Source organism: Bactrocera dorsalis, chromosome 4 (assembly GCF_023373825.1).
Source record: "Bactrocera dorsalis isolate Fly_Bdor chromosome 4, ASM2337382v1, whole genome shotgun sequence".
NCBI classification, from domain to species: domain Eukaryota; kingdom Metazoa; phylum Arthropoda; class Insecta; order Diptera; family Tephritidae; genus Bactrocera; species Bactrocera dorsalis.
The window spans coordinates 14579574-14604332 of record NC_064306.1 but is presented as its reverse complement, the minus strand read 5'-3'; the positions used below and the strand labels follow the sequence as shown (position 1 = coordinate 14604332).

Sequence of the window (24759 nt, the reverse complement as noted above, 5' to 3'; positions counted from 1 at the left end):
ATTTCTCGTAAAAATATTTAGAAATGAGCGGTGAAATAAAATGAATAACAGTTAGTAATAATACATAAGGTATTTTTTAGAAAATATTAATTTTATTTGTGAGAACTTTTTTCTTTGATAAATTTATATGTAATTCCTTTCAGGAAGTTTTAACGAATGAAGGGAAAATTTAAAAATTAATTAATGCAGTTCCATTGTTATTCTTATTTAACTATTATCAACTATTCATGGACTGGTCAATCAGCGACTTGTTTAAGTTTGCTAATGATGTTCCATGTGATTTCATATGTCCGCTAAGACCTGCGTGTTGGGCAAAACGTTTCGTACAAATCTTGCAAACAAATCTCTTTTCTTTATCATGAATATATGTGTGCTGACGTAATTGTTTCCTAGTTGTAAATCCTTTATTGCACACATTACAAATTTTGTCTTTAACTTTCATATGTCCGTTCATGTGTTCTGTTAATAAACCCTTTGTGTAGAAAGGTTTGTCGCAATACTCGCAATTGTAACGAGGTCGGTTTTCATGACGTCGCATGTGCGTACTAAATAAAGATGATGTTCGTAGACTCTTGCCGCATATATCACAAAAGTAGGGTTTCTCACCTGTGTGCGAGCGCATATGTATTTTTAAATCTGTTGATGTCGCACAAGATTTGCTACATATTTCACAATTATATGTGTAGTCATGTACGTGCCTACGTAAGTGTACAGTTAAGTTAGCGGCAATCTTAAATTCGTGACTACATATGTGACATTTGTATGGTAAGGACCCATTGTGGGTTGATAAATGTATCTTATATTGTCCTAAACTGGAAAGTATTTCTCCACATATTGAGCATTCATAGGGCGCCACATTTACTTCAATAAAAGCAATGTGATCGTAGTAAGAGTATGGTGATTTATAAGCAATTTTGTTTCGTTTACAACGTAATTTTTGTTTCTTTTCGTCTGAACATATTTTTCGCAGTTTCGCAATTTCACTTTCTATATCCTTTTGTGTCATACTTAATCCAGTATCCAAATTGAAATCATTATGTATACATTCCAAAGCATCACTGCGTCGATTATTAAACCTATATGTAATGTCATTTTCATCCCAAAGACATGGAAACTTTTTATAAAGTTTGGCTAAAGCGATATACTGATCATCAGTTAATAGGGGCGGGTTTGAAATAGTTTTTCTAATTTCTACAGGTTCCTGAAAAAAATTATAATATTAGTTCATTTATGTAAAGTCTAATTCCATTTCGTAGGACTTATCATACCTTTTTCGCTTGTTTCTGCAAACGCGGTTTTTGTTTTATAAAGGATTTGAGGTCTGTTAGCCAAGCGGGGGTGTATTCCCGACCTTTGGCTTCATAAATTTGCATTCGAATAATCTCAGTATGAAGTTTAAATCGGAATTTTGCAACTAACTTCTGAATATTTTTCCATTCTTCTGGCATACCAACACTTGAGGCTATATCTTTTAATAAATTCTCTTTCTCTTTTTTTGTTGGTTGCCTAATTCTTTTATCCCATAATGCTGGGTATTTTGCATAACTAGAAAATATATCTGTCATCTTGGTAGTTTGGAACAAATTTTTAAGATCATTCACCTGTAAATGAATTTTTAATATTTATTATTACTTTATACACTAAAGCTTACCTGCTCATTTCTATAAATTACTGAGTCATTAGGAGCATCATCAGAATAATCGGTATCTACGGATTCCTCAAAATTATTATCCTATAAAGTTGAAATATAGTTTCCTTATTAAAATTGGAATAAGATATAAGATTTTTATCTGTTATCAATTCTTTTACATCACTGAATCCGTCCCCATATTCTTCTGGCAGAGCCGCATCTTTATCTACTTCATTGCTCATATCTTCAGAATCTAATTCTATTTCAACTCTTTCGAAGCCATTTAAATAGCAATCATTTTCATCTTCATCCTGTAAAAATTCAATTTTTACCAAAATTTTGTAAACATACTTATGGTTACCTCCAGTTCCATTTTATCATCCGACACATCGATTTCCTTAATGGTTGTTGACGCTTGGTGGTCGATATCTTTGGCATTTTGATTTTGAGGAAAATGGTCTTCGCACATATGATGAATAAATTTTTCCAACTGAAGGAAAGTATATTCACAAAACACACAATTCAGAAAAAATTTTTGATTTTCTGCAGATAATAAAGCAGATATTTCTCCACATTTTATTTGTTCCTTTTTATAATCCATAGTCATTAGAGCAGCACTAAGTAAATCAGCACACAGACTACTGTTTTTATACGAATTGTGAATATTGAAATTTTAAGAAATATTTTTAATATTATTTGTCTAGTAGTCCCATAAGAAATATTTTAACAATATTTGTAAACAAACAGATTGAATGCGTAGTGCAACGTTGCCGTATATAATTTAAAAGTAGCTTTTCCGACATAAAGGGTAGGATTAACTAACGACCCTATTCCTGTAGCCTTACAAAAACCACCACACTCACTATTGTGAGGTTTTCCGTATGTTAAGGTGATTTCAAAGGAACAAATGCACGCAATTACCTCACAAATTTGTGATGTAACTTACAGTGTTTGTACATTTTACTTCCTTCTAAGTATAAATGAAAAGATATTTACATATTTATGTTTGAATAATTCGCTCTTGATTTTATTATTATATACATATGTATGTATGTATTTAATGGATGTGCGGATAAAAAGATATTTATATTGAAATAATACCCAGTAATGTTGCAGCTGCCCAAGTTGTTCTTTCACATTTTGAAATCCTAAAAAGTAATGAAATTAGTATATGTATATGCAACCAAATTTAATAGATTTTCAGAATTACTCACTTTTCTTGGTTGCAGATTTCTATATTTTGTCTTGTTTTATAAAATAGCTGGTTTAAAGTGGCCATACACGGCACACATGTGCGAGCGATCGGTATGTGTGCGATTGCAATTTACCATGAACTTGTGCGCATACCAATCCATGTTCGCGAAAATGTTTAATTTTTTTCGATCGGTGCGCACACTTGTATGTCGTGTATGGTGTGCACACAAAATCTCATTTTTCTCGCGGTGGGGGTAGTTACAACACGTGATTGCATCAATACTGTTGTGTGGTAACTTAGACTTATAGCGGGATTCTGTAACCAGTCTCTATTTGAGGCATTTTGAGGCAAAGTCTCAATTTGAGACTAGTTACTATTCACTAAACAGTCTCTAGCGTTAGTCTCAAAATATTGAGACCTGGTAGTTAGCCGGTCACAAAGCTAAAAAGAGCTCTTGTCTGCCATTTTGAATATACTGAATAGAGATCATCATAGATATTAATCGATTGTCGTATTTTTATATTTTGTAAGCAACTCAAACACGAAAAAGTTAAAAATAAATAAAATTTACATAAATTTTACATAAATTTCGTAAATATTATGAAACAAAGTCAACATATATTTTCATTTTTATTGATAACTATGTTTTTTGGCGATGTTATAGAAAATTTAATATTTGTTATCGACATATTTGTTGTCATTCTAGTTTAAAAACATCTCTGAATAATGAAATGTAATAGATTTTGTGACTGTCACTTACAGAATAGCAAAATCATCTCTAGTCTCAAAAATTGTCTCTAACTCAAAATCTCAAATGTAGAGACTTGAGATTGTATCACAGTACAGAATCGCACGGTTATTTGCAACATGCAGTTTCATTTTCTGAATCGACATTTCGAATAGTTATCGAGTAAAATTCCATAAATCCCATATCTAAATTATTTTTTAAATAGATTTGTTTACAATTTGGTCTTATGTTGAGGAGTTTTTAAATAAAAGGAGTAAAGTTTATAAATTAAAACAAGTGGTAGAAAAAATTGAAACCGTTAAACATGGAGATAGAGAGAAACAATGCTAAAATTCAATGCAGTGATTTCAAGAAATGCGGGGAAATAGCCACATTGCTGTCGATTGGAAAGCCGGACTTTTTTTTGAATTGTGGTTTTTGTGAATATACTTTCCTTCAATTAGATAATTTTATCCGACATATGTATGAAGACCATCACAACGAATTTCCTGGATATGAGTTAAAAGAAGAACCCAGTGAAATGGAGGAAATAATGATGGAGGAAAAGTACAACACAGACCCCGAAGAAATCGACGATGTAAGCTAAATAATGTAAAATCGAAAAAGCAAATCAATTAATCAACATTACTTTCAGTATAATAATACCAATGATTTTATATTAAAAGGATTTGAAAAAGTAGAAATTGAAATGGACATGTCTGAAGAACACGTTCCTCTCGATATTGGAGATAATTTTACCAAAGAATATTGGGATGAAGAGAACCTGGTAAATTTAGATATATATTTTTTTGTTATGAAAAACCATTTAGGTAAAAAAATTATACTTTTTACAGATGTAGTTTCCGAAACGGATTGTATAAAATATATTAGGGGTATTCAGACTGAAGCCTGTTCATTTGGTAATTCGTTAGTTGATACTCCGTTAAAACGCTTAACTGTGAACATACTTTTTGCTCTACCTTGGTAGTAGGGTAAATTTTATTCCGAAACAGCTGATTCAATATTATTAAAGAGTAAAAATGCCCCAACAAATTGCAAAATCAAAAATTGTCAGTAATTTAACTGAAAATTATGTGGAGCAGATCAAATTTATTACTGGTAAGTACTTTAAATTGATGTACAGAGGAGCAGGAGAACAGCTAATGTGATATTACCGAGTAACGAAACAATGATCAAGTTTGCCAGATGGATAGTTCGTTACTTGGTAGAACGATAGTCTGTTAATTTTACAAAAACAAAATACATGTAAAAAACTACCGAATAACGACTAACGAATTAAGAAGGCTGGTCTGAATACCCCTATTGTGTGGTTTTCGGAATAACAAATTTTTAATTTTTATATACAGCCATGGACACATAAATAGCACACATCTGAATCCCATGTTAATTCTAATTTTTTTTAATCCTAAAGTAGCTGGACAATAAAAATTTGGTATGTATCTACTTGTCACTGTTATGAGGCTCATTTCCCTGCATAAAAATACTGTTTATTTTCTATTAAATTTTGTACGCGACAATTTTATTGCGTATAGTGTTGATTTGAGGTGGACACATAAATAGCACATTTTGAAGTTCGTTCTTTTTTTTTAATTTTGTGTGAGGTTCTCGCATATTTTTAATTTAATTCTGCGAATCTATAATTATTTCATCGATATTTCGTTAAAATGAGAAGAAAAAAAACATTCCACGCCGGAAAGGGGAGTCCTTATATCCAATATGAGCAAAAAAGGAAAAGATCCTGTCAAAATTGCTAAAATAAAATATTGCTCTCCAAAAATGTTATAAAATGCTCTTTATGCAACAAAACAGATCCACCTTGTGTCAATAAAAATATACCAAGAAAACCAGAACCACGTAAAACCGATATTAGTGTTGACAAATACATAGTACGGAAGAGCAAAGCGGATCCTTTTAAGTTAACCAGAGAAATTATGATCGAAATTAATGACGAATATGGTGTGGATGTGTCCAGAAAGCTTGTAGGAAGACGACTCAACTTATCTCAACTTTTTGGACAAATTACCAGCAAGAAACCACTCCTGTCAAAACGCCACATCAAAATTCGACTGGCATTTGGAAAGGCCCACGGAGACAAACCAGCACAATTTTGGAAGAACGTGTTTTTGAACGACAAAACCAAGATAAATAGGAAGGTTCCAGTTGAAAAATCATTTTTACGTCGTCCACAAGGTCAATCCCTTAAACCTAGGTATACCAAAAAAACCATTAAGCACGGCGGTGGAAGTATCATGGTCTGGGGCGTGTTTTCATGGCATGGCATCGTGCCAATTGTTCGAATAAATGGTAAAATGGACCAGTTTTAGTTTTTGGATATACTGAAAAATAAAATGTATTTCAATCCATGCCCATAAACTGGACATTTATGCAAGACAATGATCCGAAACACACCGCAAAGGTAGTAAAGTATGGTCTCGGCAATAAAAAATTTAAAATTTATGAGTGGCCTGCGCAAATCCCAAACCTGAAACCAATAGAAAATTTATGAATTGATATAAAGTTCAAAATAGCAAGCAAAAAATTCAAAAATTTTGATAATGTATGGGCTGGAATTGAGGAGCCTTGGTATTCAATCCCAAAGGAACGATATCAAGAACTGGTGGACAGCATGCAGCAAAGATGTGAGCGGTTGCTTAAAAATGATGGATATAGTAGAAAGTACTAACGAAAATATTTTGCAATTTTCTAATAATTTTTATAAGTTTTTGGACCTTTTTTTAAACCCCTTTTCAGATTGTGCTATTTATGTGTCCAAGCTGTCATATAGGATATTGATGTTTTCGTCTTTTTTTGGCGATAATAAAATATTTATTGTTTCAGTGTTATAGTTATATTAAAGTGAATAATTTTTAAAATAAAACGCATTCCTCTTTAAATCCGTAAGTGATAAACCTAAGGAATAAATAAATGTTTTCTTATTTGATGACCAAGTGTGCTATTTATGTGTCCATGGCTGTACATATATGTAAATAAATCGCTATTTTAACTTAGTTACTCTACATTCTTAAAATTATCAGAATCAGTTAATTATAGGACAAATATTTTTTATTTACCTATTCATAGCTTTTTTTTTTTTTTTAAATACATTTTATTTGCAATCTATTTTAGTAAATAATGAGCAAATTTGATAACAAAACCATAATTTGATTTGTATTTTTGATCTCCCTTCATAGCTTGAAAATAATTTACATGGAGATGAATTCCAAAAAGGATATAGTAAGGTGAAATTGCCATCTGAAAAAGAAAACACTCGTAACCGACAGCACACAAAACAGCATAAAAACAAATTATTAGATGATGAATACAATAGTGAAGAATCTACTGATAACTTCACGATATCTGAAAAAATTATTGAAGTAGAAAGAATATCTAAAGTTAATCGACGGCGAAATGATAATGGAAAGAAAAATAAAAAATTTATAAAAGATGATAAAATTAAAAGCGAAGAAAGTGGTAATGACTCAGAAATTCCACAAGAAATGGAAAATTTCTCTTACTTCGAAGAAAATAGTCATGTCCTGCCCAAAAATACACTTGAATTAAATAGCAATCAGGTAATAATACTACTAATATTTTTAGTGCAAACGATATAAATTATATATTGCCTTTCGAATTCGTATACCACTTATCTAAATCTCTTAGCGGTAGGTAACGGTAGGCACGATTTGTTCCGACGGAGTCGGACTAAATGAAACGGAGTGTTAAGTATGTGGGTTTAGCGGCGCATGCATGTCTTGCGTTTGCATTTTTCGATGTTAATATCGTGCAATAATTATTGTACGAGGTAATGTGCAATTCCCTATCGTGGTGTCTACTATGATTGGACAGAGATTTAACAGTATCCCATAAATTGCTTGCATCGGCGAAGATATTGCAAGAGTTCGGGTGCTCTAGCCATTTCCTTCGCATATATTTTACCCTTTGATATTCTCGAAATAGCAGCTCTTGCCCTAATAAAATCTGGGACAATGATGGTAACGTAGAACCAGCTGAAAGGGGAATTCATAATTAATAATAATATGTCTCCCGGAAAGGTCGGTTCGTTGAGTTAATTGATGTTACATATTTAAAATGTACACGACAACTTATTTGTAGTTCAACCGAAATTAAAAGGTTTTAGTAATTTTCACTAGAAAAAAAAAACAAATTATTTAACATTTTTAGTAAGTACACAAAAAGATCTATATCGAATTCTTATTGTATTCTTATTGGCAGCTGACTGGCAATTCTTACAAATCAGATGACTCTGATGTCGAAAAAGAGTTAGAAGAAACTCAAGTCTCAGATTCTGGGCATAGTGAAGATAAAAGAAACGAGAGTTTATATGAAGCACAAGTAAGTTTATTTCGATTATTAGTATTTATATTTATACTTATAGTACAGGATAATAACTTTACCTATAGTGCGGGAATTACGAAATGTATACATTACGCTATTTAATATATATTTCAGAAAAAAATATTTGTCTATTTTCTGTGATATATGTGTTATAATATTTGTGAAACATATTCAAACCTACGAAATTCATATGTAAATTTTATTTTTTTTGTCGGGTTAAATGTTTTTTGCTTGAAAATTTGAAATATTTTAACAACCCATGAGATACAAAAAGTGATCGAGTAGTTTTTAATGCATTTGAAATCATTTTTATACTCTCGCAGCATGTTCCTATGAGTATAACAGTTTTGGTGTTTAGTTTAGTATTTGTATCACCTAAAACTAATCGAGATATCTATCTAGTATTAAGTATATACCTTGATCTCCTTTTTGCACTGTTAACTGAGACAGTAAATTACTCCTGCAAAACTATTATGGCCAATTTAAAAAATAATCCCTGCAAAAAAAGAAAAACGTGTAAAATAATCTTATTCTACATGTAAAATATACATATTCGTGTTATGAAAATTTTCATGCTTATGTATATGTATTACTGTTAAAAGGAACAAACAAAAAATATTCTGGGAATGGTAAAATCAAAATAATAAGTTTCGAATTAGTCCGTGTAAAAAGGAGATGAAGTGTATTATTGTATATATATGTAAATGATCATGATGACGAGGTGAGTTGAAAACCAGGTGACTGTCCGTTCGTGCAAACAATGTTCTGTTAAAATTTCGATATCTTGAATAATAATAACTTCGGGATCGAACCATTGACACGCACCTAAAGCGACATTAATCGTAAACGCATAAAGTGCCATAAACATAATCCACTTTTGTCAATATTTTACAAGTTAACGAAATGCTTATGGCTATGAAAAGTGAATACTATGTGATATATACTTACACACATATACACCTATGTGTGTATGTAGGAATATGTAGGATAAGTTTATACATTAAGGATTATGATATACATATAATATTTCAAAAATAATATTGGGTGGTATATATGGTAACTGTTACAAATGGTTTTTTTCAGACGAAAACAATACTGAAGCCCACGAAAGTAACAATACCAAATATCATTTTAAATGATACACAATGCCAGGTTTTAGCGGATATATACAAGACACACACTTGTCTATGGGATGAAAATGATATCGCATATCGGTTTGGCAATAGACATAAAGAAGCATTAAATTCCATACTAGAAAAATGCAATGAAACGTGTGGCTTAAGCTTAACTAATAATGAATTGCAAAGTGAAATTGTAAGACTGCGAAAAATAACTTCGATAGAAAAGCGACAAAAAATTCTTTGTAAAAGAAATAATACAAAATTCAAACCTCACTGCTCATATTATCGGCATATTGAATATCTCGAAGTGGATGTGTCACCTTTCGAATGCACAATATGTGAAACATTGTTTCCTGGTTTGGGTAAACTGAAAGTGCATGTAGCATCTCATGATGGTTCGCTGCCATTTATATGCTCGCTGTGTGGACATGGGTTTCAGCTGGCAAGTAATCTAACCATACATTTACGAAGGCATGTACAGGACTACACGTATACTTGTGATATATGCAGTAAATCTTTCGCTACATCCACAGATTTAAAAATACATGTCCGGTTCCACACAGGTGAAAAGCCCTACGTTTGCTCTATCTGTGGCCAAAGACGTTCAACTGCATCACACTTATTTATACACACTTTGCGGCACCAAAATCGACGACGCCACCAATGTAAGATCTGTTCAAAGACTTTTATCGAAAAGGGAACTTTAAAAGATCACATGCTTTCGCACTCACAAGTCCGTAATTATATATGCGATGTATGCCAAAAAGGATTTAAAACCAAAAAGCATCTATGTCAACATAAATTAATACATGCTGCAGAAAAGAAATATGCTTGTGCATTTTGTGAAAAACGCTTTTCACAGTCGGCTGGCCTTAAAGGGCATATGAAAACACATGGTACAAAGCTTTCAGCAACTTAAACAGGGGATGGGTCCCATTGTTTGCAATAGAAATATGTTTTATTAACTTAAAAAGTGTAAGAAATATCAAATATTCAAAATAATAGTAAAATGGGATGTTCGTCTGGAACGCATTTAAGTCATGTAAAATCTTTCAGTGTTTAATTTATTTAAATATTTCTTGTACGGTTAAAATGTTACTCCCATACAATTCTCATAATATTAATTTGAACCATTAAATTTTATTTAACTTAAACATAAGTTTTATGAACTTTTTAATATATAAAAATATATTTATATTTTATAACAAAATAAAATATCACCTGCATTTATAAAAACAAGAAACCATGTATAGGTTAAGTATTATATTAGCTGAAATATATCCTATAAACATCCATGCGTTTTTGTTGTAACAATTTTGGCGTTGCATGGTCATACCCGCTGTTTAATAGTTGTTGTAGCGGCTAGTTAATACCCTCTTGGGTTGTAAGGTTCAAGATCGAAGTTATCAAACGGTAGGCTCAGCCCAGGTTTTTGGCTGTTTAAAAATATTTATATTCGGTTACATTGGAACTTAAGGTTATTCGCTTGCATTTTAGAATTACATTCACTGGCTCAGGAAAACATGTCTATAATTATTCACAATTGAAAGTGTTTAAGGCGTATTGAAGTGATAACTTCATTATTAATAGTTGTTAACATTTTTTTGTGGCAAAGAATTAAGTTTTCTTTACTTTCGTGGGTTTTAGTTTCCTCTTAAATATAATTGGTTATAAGTTAATTTTAAAAACAATTTAAAATTTTTAAGAAAAAGCGGTAATAAATAAATAAATCTCAAATAATATTGGTCTCAAAACATTGTTTTATTTATTGTTTGTTGAAGTAGTGTATATTAGTATTTATGATAGACCTTAAAGGTTAAGCCTATAAAATTTTGTAAAAATACTTGATATTAGCAGTAGTTGAAAAGGTGCTCTCAATCCTTCTATTCTCTTTTTGAAGGTGGGAAGGTGATTTGAAGGTGGTCTTTTTAGACCTTTCGTCTTTACGTCTTCACTATGTATTTGTTCATAAGAAGTCTTCACCGATTTGAACGCAGATATTTTAAAATACATTACATATATTCTCTTATTTCAGGTTAAATCAAAGGCAGCGATTATGAAAATGACGATAACTACGGATATTACGCTAAAAGATGAACACTACAAACTTTTGGCTGAAATATATGAGGCGAATAGGTGCCTTTGGGATGAAGAGGATATCGCATACCGGTTTAGGAATAGGCGCGAGGAAGCATTAAAATCTGTACACAAGGAATTCACTGAAAAATCTGGCCTGAACTTAACCTTAGAGGATTTGGAAAGTCAAATTGTGCGGCTGCGTAGATCTTGTTCGATTGAAAAGAGAAAAAAAATTCATTGCAAAAGAGACAAGTTAAAGTTCATACCCAACTGTCCATATTATCAGCAGATAGCCTATCTCGAGGTTGACGTGCCACCTTTCGAATGCAAAATATGTGATAAGTTATTATCGGGTTTGGGTCAATACAAGGTGCATGTCGCTTCTCATGATGGTTCACTGCCATTTAAATGCCATCTTTGTGGACATGGTTTTCAGTTAGCATCTAATTTAACTGTGCACTTACGGAGGCACGTGCATGATTACACGTATAATTGTGAGGTGTGCAATAAGCCCTGCGCCACAACGACCGAATTGAAAATTCATATGCGTTCGCACACCGGCGAAAGGCCCTTCGTTTGTTATATTTGTGGGCAAAAGTCTCGAACATCTTCCCAACTTTTAGTGCATACGCTGCGTCACCAGAATCGACCGCGTCACAAATGTAAACTGTGCCCTAAAACATTTTATGAAACAGGAACATTAAACGAGCACATGAGTATTCATCGGAATATCAGAGACAAAATATGCGAGATATGCGATAAAGGTTTCACTAGCAATAAACAATTACGCCAGCATCAGCTTATCCATAACGCCGAGAAAAAGTATGCCTGCAAATTTTGTGAAAAGCGCTTTGCTCAATATGCCGGCCTCAGTGGGCATATGAAAACGCATGGCACAAAATTATCTGCGAGCGTTCCTGACAATTTTTTATAGGACTAAACATTTCTGCGCTTAAAAACTCTACTAAATATGTACATATACATAAGTATAAATTAGTATTAGTTTAAAAAAAAAAAACTAAAAATTTAAATTGATTATATATCAAAATCTTTCTTCCGTTTTTAATATAATAATTTTCACAACAGTTGGGTCGTAACAGGAATGGGTGACAGACTTTAATCCGGCTGTAGATTCGGTAATATTCTCAAAAATTAATTGAAGAATATTTTCTGCTGCTACAACAACGAATTTTTTCTGGCTATGTAAAGTTTTGCGTTTCACTAAAACAGGGGTGGCAAAAAAATGGGTCCGGTAGTGAACGAGGGCAAGATGAAATATCTCCTGTCATCAAACAAACAATTGTCGCACTTGCGACTTGGGTCCATTTTGGCACCAGCATTAACACTAACAAAAACGTCAGCCTCGCCACCGCAGTATGGTTTGTCAATAGATGCTACATCGGACTGAGTAGGGCGGGAATAATGAGACGAAGAGAAGACCTTCACTCCGTTGAAGAGATCAAGTGTAGAAGGATCTGACTGCACTTGGTATCTCGAATTGGCGTCAAATTGCTAAAAGAAGAAACGATTGGCGTGCTGTTGTCAACTCGGCTATAACCGCGTAAGCGCTGTCTACGTCATTAAAGAAGAAGATCAATATGCATATTGTTCTTAAAATGATGTGTTTGTTGTAAAAAATATTTTTGGGAATGTTATATTATTTTTCTTATTCTACACATTTCAATTTAATTAAGTGCATAGATCCTTCGGAGAAATTTTCATTCTAGATTCTATTAAAATACATTTATTTTACTTTCTCATAAACACATCAGTACTCAGAGGATTAATCTGTAGCTGCTCTAAAAACTCATTTACCGCTTTGTACCTTCCTTATTCCGTCGCAGTTGTCTTATTAGCATTTTATTTAATTTTTGCGTCTACATCCACAAACATGAGCAAATTATTACTTGTGATGTATAAAGTGTAGCTTAGTGTTAAAACGATTTCGTTTATTTTCTGCAAGTGGAATGGTTACTTTATCAAAACGCACCAAAAAAAGGGAATTAGCTGTTTTTAAATTTTGTTTATCTATATTTCAAAAGTAATTTAAGTCATGAGTTCGCAATTCGCAGACAGCTACTAATTTAAAAAATAAATCAACATGTACATTCTGGCCGAAAATTCACTTTTTATTTTGTGCTATACAAAAAAGTTTACGTACACACAACTTTCGCAACTATTCATGCTCTGAAAATCCAACTTAAATAAAATGTTCAACGATGTTATAAAGATTTAATATTTGGCGTAGCAAAGTCCTTCACACCTTCCATACATTCCATCTGATTGTGACATTGTGTGTATTTAAAGGGGAATAGAGCACATGCACTTGGCCGAATTATTAACAAACCTTCATCGAGTGTAAAGATAATTCAAACAATTGGAAATTCTGGAACTTTGCAAGTAAAACCACGTTTAGGTTGATTGATTGATTGATTTCAAAGATGAGGAATGCACCGCGACCTTTGGTCTATTGTGCCCTCTCCTGATTCACATTGACCCACTTAGCCCCAGCACATGAATGAAATCCAATAGCTTACCGGGTGAAAGTAAGGCAATGTGATCCCTATCCGGAAATATCGATCCAAGAGCCTTAATCCTGCGTCTACAGACTGCTGTGCAGTCGATCAGCAGGTGCTCCGGGGTTTCAGGCTCCCTATCGCAGAACCGGCAGCTTGCACAAGAGGATAGGCCCATGCTATACAGATCCCTATTCAGTTTGCAGTGGCCAGTGTACCATGCGACCAGTAATCTGAGTTTGTTCCTGAGGAGGTTTATCACAGCTTTGAACCTTCTCAAGTTGTTACCTCCCATTAGAAGCTTGGTATGTCTCATACCGTGAGTTTGGTACAAATACTCCTCTCTGCCAACTGCTTCTTCCTTGCGGAGCAGCTCTTTCATGGTATGGTGACCTACCCCCATAAAGAGTTCGGGTCCTACCATCTTTGTGGAGGCTGCGGAGCGGGCGAGCTCGTCAGCCAGTTCGTTGCCGGCTATACCTTTGTGGCCAGGCACCCAGATTAGGTGTACCTGGCTCTGTTCTGCAAGGCTGTTCAGCCTTTCCCTGCACTCCTACACTAGTAGTTATTTGATCTCGTAAGAGATCGCCTTTAGCGCCACTTGACTATCGCTGAGAATGGCTATTCGCTTATTGCGATGGAGGTTTATATCTAAACACCGGCTTATGGCAAAAACTTCTGCCTGCAAAATGCTCGGCAACTCTCCCATGGGTATGGAGAGCTTAGTGCGTGGGCCCACAATCCCTGCGCCGATTCCCTCCGACATTTTCGAGTCATCTGTGTACCACCTTAACGTGCTATTCCTCAGAATCAGTTCGAGGTTGGAATCTTTCCATTCGTCCTTACTGCCAAGGGTGACCTTAAATATTTTCCGGAAGTTAATTGTTTTGGTAGCGTTGTCCCCAATGCCAATGGTATGCGGCCACTTATCTTTTCCATCCTCCGGGACGAGACTACCTTGCCTTTTCCACACCTCTCTGCCGTTATTTGCAGAAGTGTGTGCTTGGCTACCTGACCGATAACCAAATGAAGCGGTGTCAGTTCAAGCAGAACCTCCAGTGCCGCCGTGGGACAGGTGCGCATTGCACCCGTCATGCAGACACAGGCTAGACGCTGTAGTTTCAATAGTTTGGTCTTAACCGAAGTTTGCGACGCTATTGAAGCCCATGCCACCGCCTAGGATTCCTAAGACCGGGTAGGGACCTGCGTCTCGTAAACGAGATTGCGGTCGTCTTGGAGGGGTTGATATACAGTTCAACCTCCCTACACCACCCCTTCGCTTGGTTTAGACCTCTTTGGAGGTTTAGGGTGTTCGAAAAAATTAACTGCCAGGGATGAACGTTATTACTGTGTCATACATGCAGAACCTAGGTAACCGACACCAAAAATACAAGACGAAGTATTACGCTCACGAAGACGTGTCGAAATGTGGTCCACAAAAATGGGTTTTGATGGCTAAATGTGAGATAATTGAAAAAAAAAGACACAGACGTGCAGTCCGAAAATGCTTCGGCCTTTTCTAGTAAATAGTTAATATTAATTTACTCAAAAAAAGTTGTAACATAATATTCCAAAACTTTACGTATACTTTTTTGTGATTTTTCTTTTGTTTTTTATCCTTCTGTTTTTTTTATTACTTTAGAAAATGAGAAAATGGTTGTAAGTATACAATTGTATGTATGTATAAAATATGATAATCAATTTGTGTTTTTATATATGAGAGAGAATATATTTAGTTAAGGAGCTATACCAGTGTCACTTTCAAAAAAAAAATTTTTTTTTTGCTTTTTCGATAGTTTATATTTCCAAAAATATCGGCAAGGTTTTTGAATCGTAACGTTCTAAAGAGCGACCGCTCGCAGGTATGAACATATATATGTAAGTGAAACTTTAAGCGCGTTTTTCTCGAAACATTTTTCAAAATAACTAACTTCATAACTCAACGAGAAATTGACCGATCGACTAAAATCAAATTAACACCGAGTAGTGTTGAATAAATATACTATACAATGAATGTAATGTGTTCGTAATAAGGACATGCAGGCTTATATTCGATATCTTTTTGTTTGCACAATATTTTTTCTTTCTTTTCAATGGAGCAAGCTTTTCGTAACCGTAGGATTTCTCTTTCCAATTCCTGTTTCTCTAAATTTAAACCGGTCTCACTCTTAAATTCTTCATAAACAGATTTTGAGGCTTCCCGACGTCGGTTACTTTTTGATTGATTGAAAATTATCAATTCGTATATTTTTTCATGGGTTACACTGGTATAGCCCCTTAAGTTTCTTCACAAAATGACCCTGTACGTAAATTTTTTTTTTAATTTTTTTGTATATGAACATTTGTATAAAAAAAAATGCATTAATCAGTTTTTTTCTGGAAACATAATGCTAACCAATGTGCTTAAATTAATAAAAAAAAAAAACTTTTTAAGAAAAAACTAATACTCTCATTTGGCAAAATGTTGTAATTGTAAAAGGTCATAAGCTTTGAAACAATATTTTTATTTTATGCCTGAATTAAGCTCATAGAAAACGTTTGCTCCTTAGTACCGATTACATACTTTATGCACATTATGAAAATAAATTAATAACCTTTACAATTATACATCATTGATTCCGTATGTATCTTGACTCTTCGTATCTGAATTTTCACCGAAGAAAACTTCTGCAAATTCATTTAATTCTTCGGGTGTTTTTTTCGCGGTTAACTTTGTGCCATGTGACTTCATATGCCCACTTAGACCAGCGTACTGGGCAAAACGTTTTCCACAAATTTTGCATACATATTTTTTGAAGGCGTCATGTATACGTTTGTGTTGTTTTAATTGCATGGGGCTTTTGAATCCTTTGTTGCATATATCGCATATTTGGTCTCTTGTAGCTCGGTGAACGCTCATGTGCTCCCTATATAGTCCTTTGGTGTAGAAACCTTTTCCGCATACTTCACATCTATGACGTGGTCGATTTTCATGACGCCGCATATGTGTATTAAATTTTGATGCTGTTTGGAATTTATTTCCACATATGTCACAAACATAGGGTTTTTCTCCTGTATGAAAACGCATATGAACCTTTAACTCTGTTGTGGTTGCACATGGCTTATTACAAATTTGACAACTATAAGTGTAGTCATGCACATGCCTTCGTAAATGTACAGTTAAATTTGTTGCTAATTTAAATCCATGTCCGCAAATATGACATTTAAATGGAAGCGAACCATCATGAGATGCTAAATGTACTTTATACAGACCAGAACCAGAAACTACTTTTTCACATATTGTACATACATATGGATTTACATCAACTTCCAGGAATGTAATGTGTTCGTAATAAGGACATGCAGGCTTATATTCGATATCTTTTTGTTTGCACAATATTTTTTCTTTCTTTTCAATGGAGCAAGCTTTTCGTAACCGTAGGATTTCTCTTTCCAATTCCTGTTTCTCTAAATTTAAACCGGTTTCACTCTTAAATTCTTCATAAACAGATTTTGAGGCTTCCCGACGTCGGTTACTGAATCGATACGCTATATCATTTTCATCCCAAAGGCTTGGATATCTCTGGTATATTTTAGCAAGCGTAATAAATTGGTCGTCATTCAAAAGGCTTTCTGCAGGAGGGGGTTTCTTTATGAATTGTTTACAATTATACTGGAAATAATTAAAAAATGATTAGACGAAGGTTATTTACAATAACATATGATAATTAAAAAGCAGTACAAGTAATATCATTGACTTTATCTTTGATTGCGAACGAAGCGAGTTCCTTTATTTTATAATATTACTTATTGTCCTTTAACGTATTACAGCCCTAATCTGAGAAAACCGCACAACGGGTTTGCGAATAACCTTGTTGTTGTTGTAGCGGCAGAATTCTGAATAACGTCACAATTCTTGCTCAAACCTCACAAGAAAAAAGCACTTTGCTATGAACCAGCTATTTTACTAAAACAAGCAAGACAAATTAAAAAAATGAACAACCAAGAAAAACGAGTAATTCTGCAAATCTATTAAATTTGGTGCTTATATGCAAAATGTAGGAAGTTATGAGCATTTGTGCTTTTGAATTCACCTCAACATACGAAAACCTCACAAATAACAAAAACCTCACCTACCTCAGGGCATTAGAATAGGGCTATTCATTTCATATCTTACCTCTGATCTTTCCAATTTTCTTCTTTCGATATACTCATCACGCTTATCGTTGTCCAACAAAAATGACATTGCATCAAAATAGTAAAGAGTTGACTTCTCAAAGGCCGATATCCGTTTGGATTCTCGTCGAAAAGTTGTACGCAATCTAAAAATCTTTTGCCTGACGTCATCTTTTGTAGCATTTGGATACTTTTCTTTATATTTTTCAAGTAAGATATCATATTGTTGATTGCGTACCAATCTATCGGTATAAGAGTCGCACTTCGAATCCCACAGTGCCCTGCATGAATGATATACTTCTATAAGTTCTATAATAAATCTTCGTTTTGCGTCACAGTTACTAGATTTAGTTTTTGAACTGTTTTCAGGCGGCTTAGTATCGCTTTCTTCAAAATTATAAGAATCTTCGTAGTCAAAATCACTGCTAGATTTGTATTCATGCTCTGCCAATTCATGGTTCTCATTAATTTCAAAGTTGTCCTAAAATAAAGAATATACAAATTAATTTGTTTCCGGAAAATTTAAATGAGACTTACATTTTCCATACTGTCTTCGTTAACGAAATCTTTTGGAGTTAATTCCTCTTTAATAACAACAGAAGGCTTAATTTCACTTGTATCCAGTTCAATTTCGACTCTTTCAAAGTCTCTCATATTATAATCGTCATCATCCTCCTCCTGTAAAACATAAGTTTTGGTTTTATCTTAATTTACTTTAAATGCTGATATTAGTTACCTCTAAATTTTTTACCGAATTTAGACATTCTTCCAAGTCTTCTATTTCTTCATCATATTGATCAATTTCATTTTCCACTTCCTCTACCTTCGCTTGATTTATTTCGACTAAGTGGTCTTCGCACATGTGTTGCATAAAATTCTCCAATTGCAAAAAGGAATAATCACAAAATTCGCAGTTCAAGAAAAATTCTTTCTTTCCCACTGACAGCATTGTAGTTATTTCTCCACATTTCTTTAATTTACTACATTCAATTATTTGTTTTTCAAAACCCAACGCCATCATGTGCTTTTCATCCAAATTTTAATTACAAGAACACCAAAAAATCCTTATTCTACTGGTTTAAAATGAAAACACGTACAATAACATCCAAACCAAAACTCTTTTCTCGGGATAAGAATAATAAATCGAATATTCACTGCTATCGATAGTACTTAAGGCGAACACGTAGTACCACATTTGAAACGGACGCTTCTTTTGCCAGAAATAAAATTTCGTTTTGACGCTGTTCAAACGGGGACTCTTTTGTCACTCATTATCCCCAAATTTTTATTTGTTGTCGTTCATTGCGTTTACACGTCTGACAAATTATCATATTCTCAAATTCTTGTATGCTTAATGAAGGCGGTGAACCAAAATATTTTTTAATTCTTAATTATTATTCACACTTTTCTAATATACTTCTATTGTATTAAGTATATTTGCATAATACATACGTAAAATATATGTTTGCACTATATAATGTAAAAAAAATGTATACAAACTAATAAGTGAACAAAAAAATTAAAAATATAAGTGTACGTAATTCAAATGTGGTAATTTTCAACTTTAAACGCAAATATCGAGATATATATTATTGATCTGGAGAACTTCCTGACAGACGACAGCGCTAATTTGTATTAGCGGGATTAATTTGAATTAAATTGCCCATTAATTTGCATTTGAATCCATGTTAATGCAAATTTGTGAGGCACAAGAATTTCTTGCATTTAGCTGAATTTACCAAAAGTAAGCAACAAAATTGCGGATTTTTACTATTTTTTGACATATGTCGCTTGAAGTCTGTCACCTCCTTTGCGTTTACTGCATCAGAGGTAAGCAGTTTTATTTTGCTAATTAAATTATAATTCACATAATTATGAATCAGTATATTAACAAAAACAAATTTTGATATTTTTAGATGGCAGATAATAATCAACGCATGGTTTGCGATCAATTTTTCTAATATTCTAAATTTTGTCGCACACATTTTTTTCGCGTCACAATCAAGTATTTCTTTTAATTGCACTCTTTTCTTTTAACGTATTTAATAATAAACGAATTTTTTCGTTAAATTTATATTGATTTTCCAAAAATAAAATTGCCATTAATAATTTTTTCTTATCCATTTTTATTTCTTGTGCTTTTTCGATAAATAAATAAGTTTCACAATCAGCTGTCTAAATGCACAATTCTGCCATCTGTCACCATACAATTTTAATGAGCATTAATTTTGCTCGTCTGTCAAAGCTAAAAGTCGACATATATTTTTATTTTTATTGGTAATACTGTTTTTTGACTATTTTATAGAAATTTTAATATTTGTTATCGAGTTACTTATTTTCATTCAAGTGTAAAAACATTTCTGAATAACGAAATGTAACAGATTGTGACTGTCACAGAATAGCAAAATCGTCTCAAGTTACAAAAATTGTCTCTAAAAGTTGCCATACACGACACACATGTGCGTTCGATCGATATGTGTGCGATTGCGGTTTACTCGTGTCTGGGCTTGTGCGCATACCGATCCATGTTCGCGAAAATGTTTGATTTTTTTTCGGTATGCACACATGTATGTCGTGTATGGCGCTGTGTGCACACAAAATCTCATTTCTCTCGTGTCGCCAAATAGAAAGGATCACGGACGAATAATTTTCCGCTTGCTTGTCGCCCATGTTCACTATGTGATGAACGAACGCAAAATGGATTTGTATGTCGTGTATAGCGAAACGATTTCATACAAATCGAACGCACTTGTGTGTCGTGTATGGCCCCTTTAACTGAAAATCTCAAATTTAGAGACTTGTGACTGTATCACAGTACAGAATCGCACGGTTAGTTAACCAGAACTTAATTGACAGATGGCCACTAACCAGTAATTGAGAAGACGGCCCTAAAGAACCAACTATCCATGCTGCCACTTGAATAACAAATGTATTCAAACATATCCTTAAAGAAAGTGAAAGCACCAAGTGTGGCATGCTTTTAAAGCACATAAAATTAATAGTAAGCATAAATATAGTTGAAAAAAACAATAAAATATGCATTATTGTGAGAGAATCTTAGGATACTTTGTGCCATATTTTACGTATAACCAGTTTTTCAATATTAATGTCAGTTTATATTAAATATTATTTTTAATTTTTTAGTTGAAGCTAAGAGGTTGTGTGAAAATGTTCAGTTCGAAATCTCAAAAACTGAAAGACTATTCCGGGTAAGTACCGACGTGACTATATCGACTCTGCTCGCCATACAGATCACTTATTTACATAAGTATATACATATTATCCGACGTTTCTTTCTGGGTATATACCCTATTCAGGGTTCAATTAAATTTAGTAACTGAAAAGTTTATAACTTCTTTTTAGTTACTCCCCAAAAAGAATATCGATCAGATGCTTACATCGTAGTCTTGCCAATGCGGGACAAGAGCATGCGAGTTGCTCCATTTTTTCCCTTACTCCCTGCTCCAGGCGTTTCCTGCAGTCTCCTTGATCTGTCAGCCCATCTTGTGGGCGTGTGCCGCCACCAGACAGTGACCAGTTAGTATTCCGATTATGTTTTTACGGTCTCTTCTATCGAGTGTCATTAGAATTTCTGTGTATTTCCGATCCACCGTTTTGCACATGACTTTTACAGTTTTGCACCCTAGTCACTCGTTCCATCGGGTTTTTATTTTCTTAACCGTTTTGTCGAGGTCGTCGCATAGGCAATGTCTTTGTGGCCTGGCACCCAGTAGAAGTGAAGTTGCCTACAAGGCTTTCCACTGCTACCCTGCTTTCCAAGACACTTCTGGCCGATATGCTATACGAGGTTACTGCCTTGATTGCTGCTTGGCTATCTACGTAGATATTGACTCTGGAATTGCCTGCAAGTGCAAAAGCTCAGCTGGAAATATACTGCAGTGGTCCGGAAACCTAAAAAGTTGCCTTATGCCAACTCTAGGCAGTATATTCTCGCTCTAACTCCATCGTCCATTATCAAGCAATCAGTATAGATGTTTAGAGTGTTGCGCATAGATGTTTCCTATTAATAAAAGGGAACCTCCATAGAGGAATTTTTTGCGTTGTTGTGAACACCAGCAGATCCGTTTTCTCCGGGTTTAACCCCAGACCCGCTTACGATGCTCTGTTCTGGACTGTATTGAGTGTGGTACTGGTAATAATCTGTAGACACCTTCCCGTTATTAAGAAGGCAATGTCGTCCGCATATACCCCTATCCTAGGGGCTTTGCCTTCAAGGTTTCTTGGCAGTTTATTTGGCCTTAATGTCCATAGAAGCTGAGATAGCACTTCACTTTGAGAAGTACCTCCACAGACTTCTCTGGTCATTCTAGCGTCGTTCCATTCTGCTTTTATCCGTCTAGAGACCAAAAGACTCCTGATCCAGTAAGTTAGGCCTAAACTCTTTAGAGTAAATTGGGTTGTTCCCACCTGCCTTCGGTATTAAAACTACCCTAGCCTCTCTCCAGGAGGATGGAGTCATGTGTAGAAGTTCACGCAAGTTAGGAAAGTTCTCTGATCGCCATTCACTTGGGAGTGGCCAGAAACGATTCTTTTACATATGACTCAAGCAGCTCACGACTTCCGGTCTTTGACCAAGTATCCTCTGGGTAGCCTAAGAACATCCTTTTGAAGGCGAGCTAAAGTGAGAAGTTTGGTGTGGGATTCGTGGTGGGAGAGAGACTCCGTCGCCGAGTACTATCATTCACTGCGGTTGGCCACGGCGAATATCGCATTCGATGGAACGATGAGCTGTACGAAATATACGACGACATTGACATAGTTCAGCGAATTAAAAGACAGCGGCTACGCTGGTTAGGTCATGTTGTCCGGATGGATGAAAACACTCCAACTCTGAAAGTATTCGACGCAGTACCCGCCGCGGGAAGCACCAAGTGGAGAAGGACCTAACTTCGCTTGGAATATCCAATTGGCGCCACGTAGCGAAGAGAAGAAACGACTGGCCCGCTGTTGTTGACTCGGCTATAATCACGTAAGCGGTGTCTACGCCAGTAAAGAAGAAGAAGCGCCTCTCTCCATGAGTGGGGCACATAGCTGAACTTCAAGAATCTCCTACAAAATCCCCTTTAGCTATGTGTTCGGGAACGTTAACCTCAGTACTCTCCTCGCAACCAGGACTTAGTGCATCTTTACAGCCTGGGAAGTGCACACTGACTAAGTCTTCCAATGAGTTGTCCGTCTACTCACCGCTACTTGTAGTCCTTTAGAAGACCTTTTTATTCGTTCTAAAAGTCCTCGCTTTCTGCTAGCTTGGCCCAATTGAAGGGTCCCCATACTTTCCGTCTGCAAGACCCAAGTTCCTTGTTCCACCAAGGAGACTTTGTTTTGTGCTTGAGTCGTAGCGTAGGGGATACGCAGTGAAAAGCTGTATTTATGGAGTTCGTAAATACAGTCACGCTCTTTTCAAGCTCTTCATAAGTTGAGTTCTTCTCAGTAAGACAAAAATTAAAAGAAAGTAAAAATTGATTTTAATAGTCGTAATTGTTAGTATTTTATAATTATAACCAAGATTATCCTTTATGGTATTTCAAGCTATTAGTATATTAAAGAAAGTTTGAATAAAACAACTAATAATAAAAGAATTTCATAATTCTTTATTTTGAAATAACATCAATTTTTTTAAAAATAACATTATTTGTTTCATTTTATCTGAAGGGATCATTGGGATTCGGGACAAGAAAACAACTGCACCTTCAAATTTGCCGTTGAAAACGGTAGCTTCAAGAACATTGCCCATACATTTTTATGACAAATCTAATGCCGTGGCAGCAAAATGATAGCTGACCCAATTTTTAATTAAGTCCTGTTAAATCCAATGAATTCAAAAATTTCTTATATGCCAGGGTACAAAAATTCGATGAAATGTGTGCCTCCATGCAAATAGAACAATACCTACATATTTCCAATGTTGAGCAATTGCTCGGAGAATGATAGTGCCAATGGATCGTTTTGCAGATGAACATGTACATATTGTTACGAATTTACTCTTGCTAGTTTACTTTGTTAGGTTCGTATCTCTGGATTGACAAATAAAATCAACACTGTTTAATTTAATTCAACAACTCTTTATTTCACAACTTGTCTACACTATAACAGTTTATTCTTAGCACTGATTGATTACGTTGGCGCTGCCACGGCTTATATAGCCACGCACTTCTCGCTGATGCCGACGTGTCCTTCTAGAATATCGCGTCTGGAAATTACCAGAACATACGGCTATACGGCGCCAGACGCAAGCAGACAGTCGCGGCGCCAGACTCAGCAATTGTTTACCTAGACAAGCAGACAGTGCGGCGCCAGATGTCTATAACAAGACAAATGCTATTCCATATACCTACAGCTATTGTTCATAATCAGGGATGCATATAGCAATACAATTAAAACTTAATACTACTTTTTGTAACACTGCCCTCCACTAAAGCCTAATCGTCCCGATTAGGCACAAATCCTCTTGAACCAAATGGGGCGAGCCTCTCCAAATGTACTACTTTCATTTTACATCGTGCTTTTCCATTTCTTTGTATGCGGTATACCACGTCATTAAGTCGTTTCATCACCATATAGGGTCCTTCCCAGGCTGTCTGTAGTTTCGGGGACAAGCCTTTCTTTCGAAGTGGATTGTACAACAGGACCAGATCACCTTCTTCAAAACCTTTTGAATTTGCCGCTTGATCGAACTGGTCCTTCATCTTATTGCTCATCAGATGCGTATGCTGTCTTACCATTAGATGCAATTCATTCATTTCTTCCTTTAAGGCAGAACAATAATCTCCATCATTTCTTACAGCTGTAGGATTCGTTCCAAACTTAAGATCAGCAGGGAGTCGCAGATCAGATCCGAAAATAATCTTTGCTGGCGTGTAACCAGTTGTCTCGTGCTTCGCTGAACGATACGCCAGCAGGAACATCTGGATGCACTTGTCCCAATTCCGTTGATCTTT

At 34.8% G+C, this 24759-nt stretch overlaps 2 protein-coding genes across 7 annotated transcripts; one reads left to right on the top strand and one right to left on the bottom strand.

The window, feature by feature from the left end:
* Positions 1 to 75: 75 nt before the first annotated feature.
* Positions 76 to 18951, bottom strand: LOC105222950 (uncharacterized). Its single transcript, XM_011200520.4, has 9 exons — positions 18537 to 18951; positions 18338 to 18478; positions 17802 to 18281; positions 16595 to 16596; positions 1992 to 2247; positions 1810 to 1941; positions 1652 to 1732; positions 1269 to 1601; positions 76 to 1201 (listed from the first exon to the last, which is right to left on the bottom strand). Exons 1-9 carry the CDS (start codon positions 18819 to 18821, stop codon positions 218 to 220), a joined length of 2694 nt encoding a protein of 897 aa, XP_011198822.2. The 5' UTR covers positions 18822 to 18951; the 3' UTR covers positions 76 to 217.
* On the top strand, positions 3664 to 12104 carry LOC105222951 (zinc finger protein 878). Of its 6 annotated transcripts, none has more exons than XM_049455678.1 (5): positions 3665 to 4150; positions 4208 to 4339; positions 6765 to 7145; positions 7804 to 7926; positions 11086 to 12104. In XM_049455678.1, the coding sequence occupies exons 1-5, from the start codon at positions 3878 to 3880 to the stop codon at positions 12061 to 12063; spliced, it is 1887 nt and encodes a 628-aa protein (XP_049311635.1). In that variant the 5' UTR covers positions 3665 to 3877; the 3' UTR covers positions 12064 to 12104. The 6 variants fall into 6 exon arrangements, with proteins under 6 accessions (XP_049311639.1, XP_049311635.1, XP_049311637.1 ...); XM_049455680.1 differs by lacking the exon at positions 11086 to 12104 and adding an exon at positions 9013 to 10804 and having other exon boundaries at positions 3671 to 4150; XM_049455679.1 differs by having other exon boundaries at positions 3672 to 4150; positions 7807 to 7926.
* Positions 18952 to 24759: the final 5808 nt, after the last annotated feature.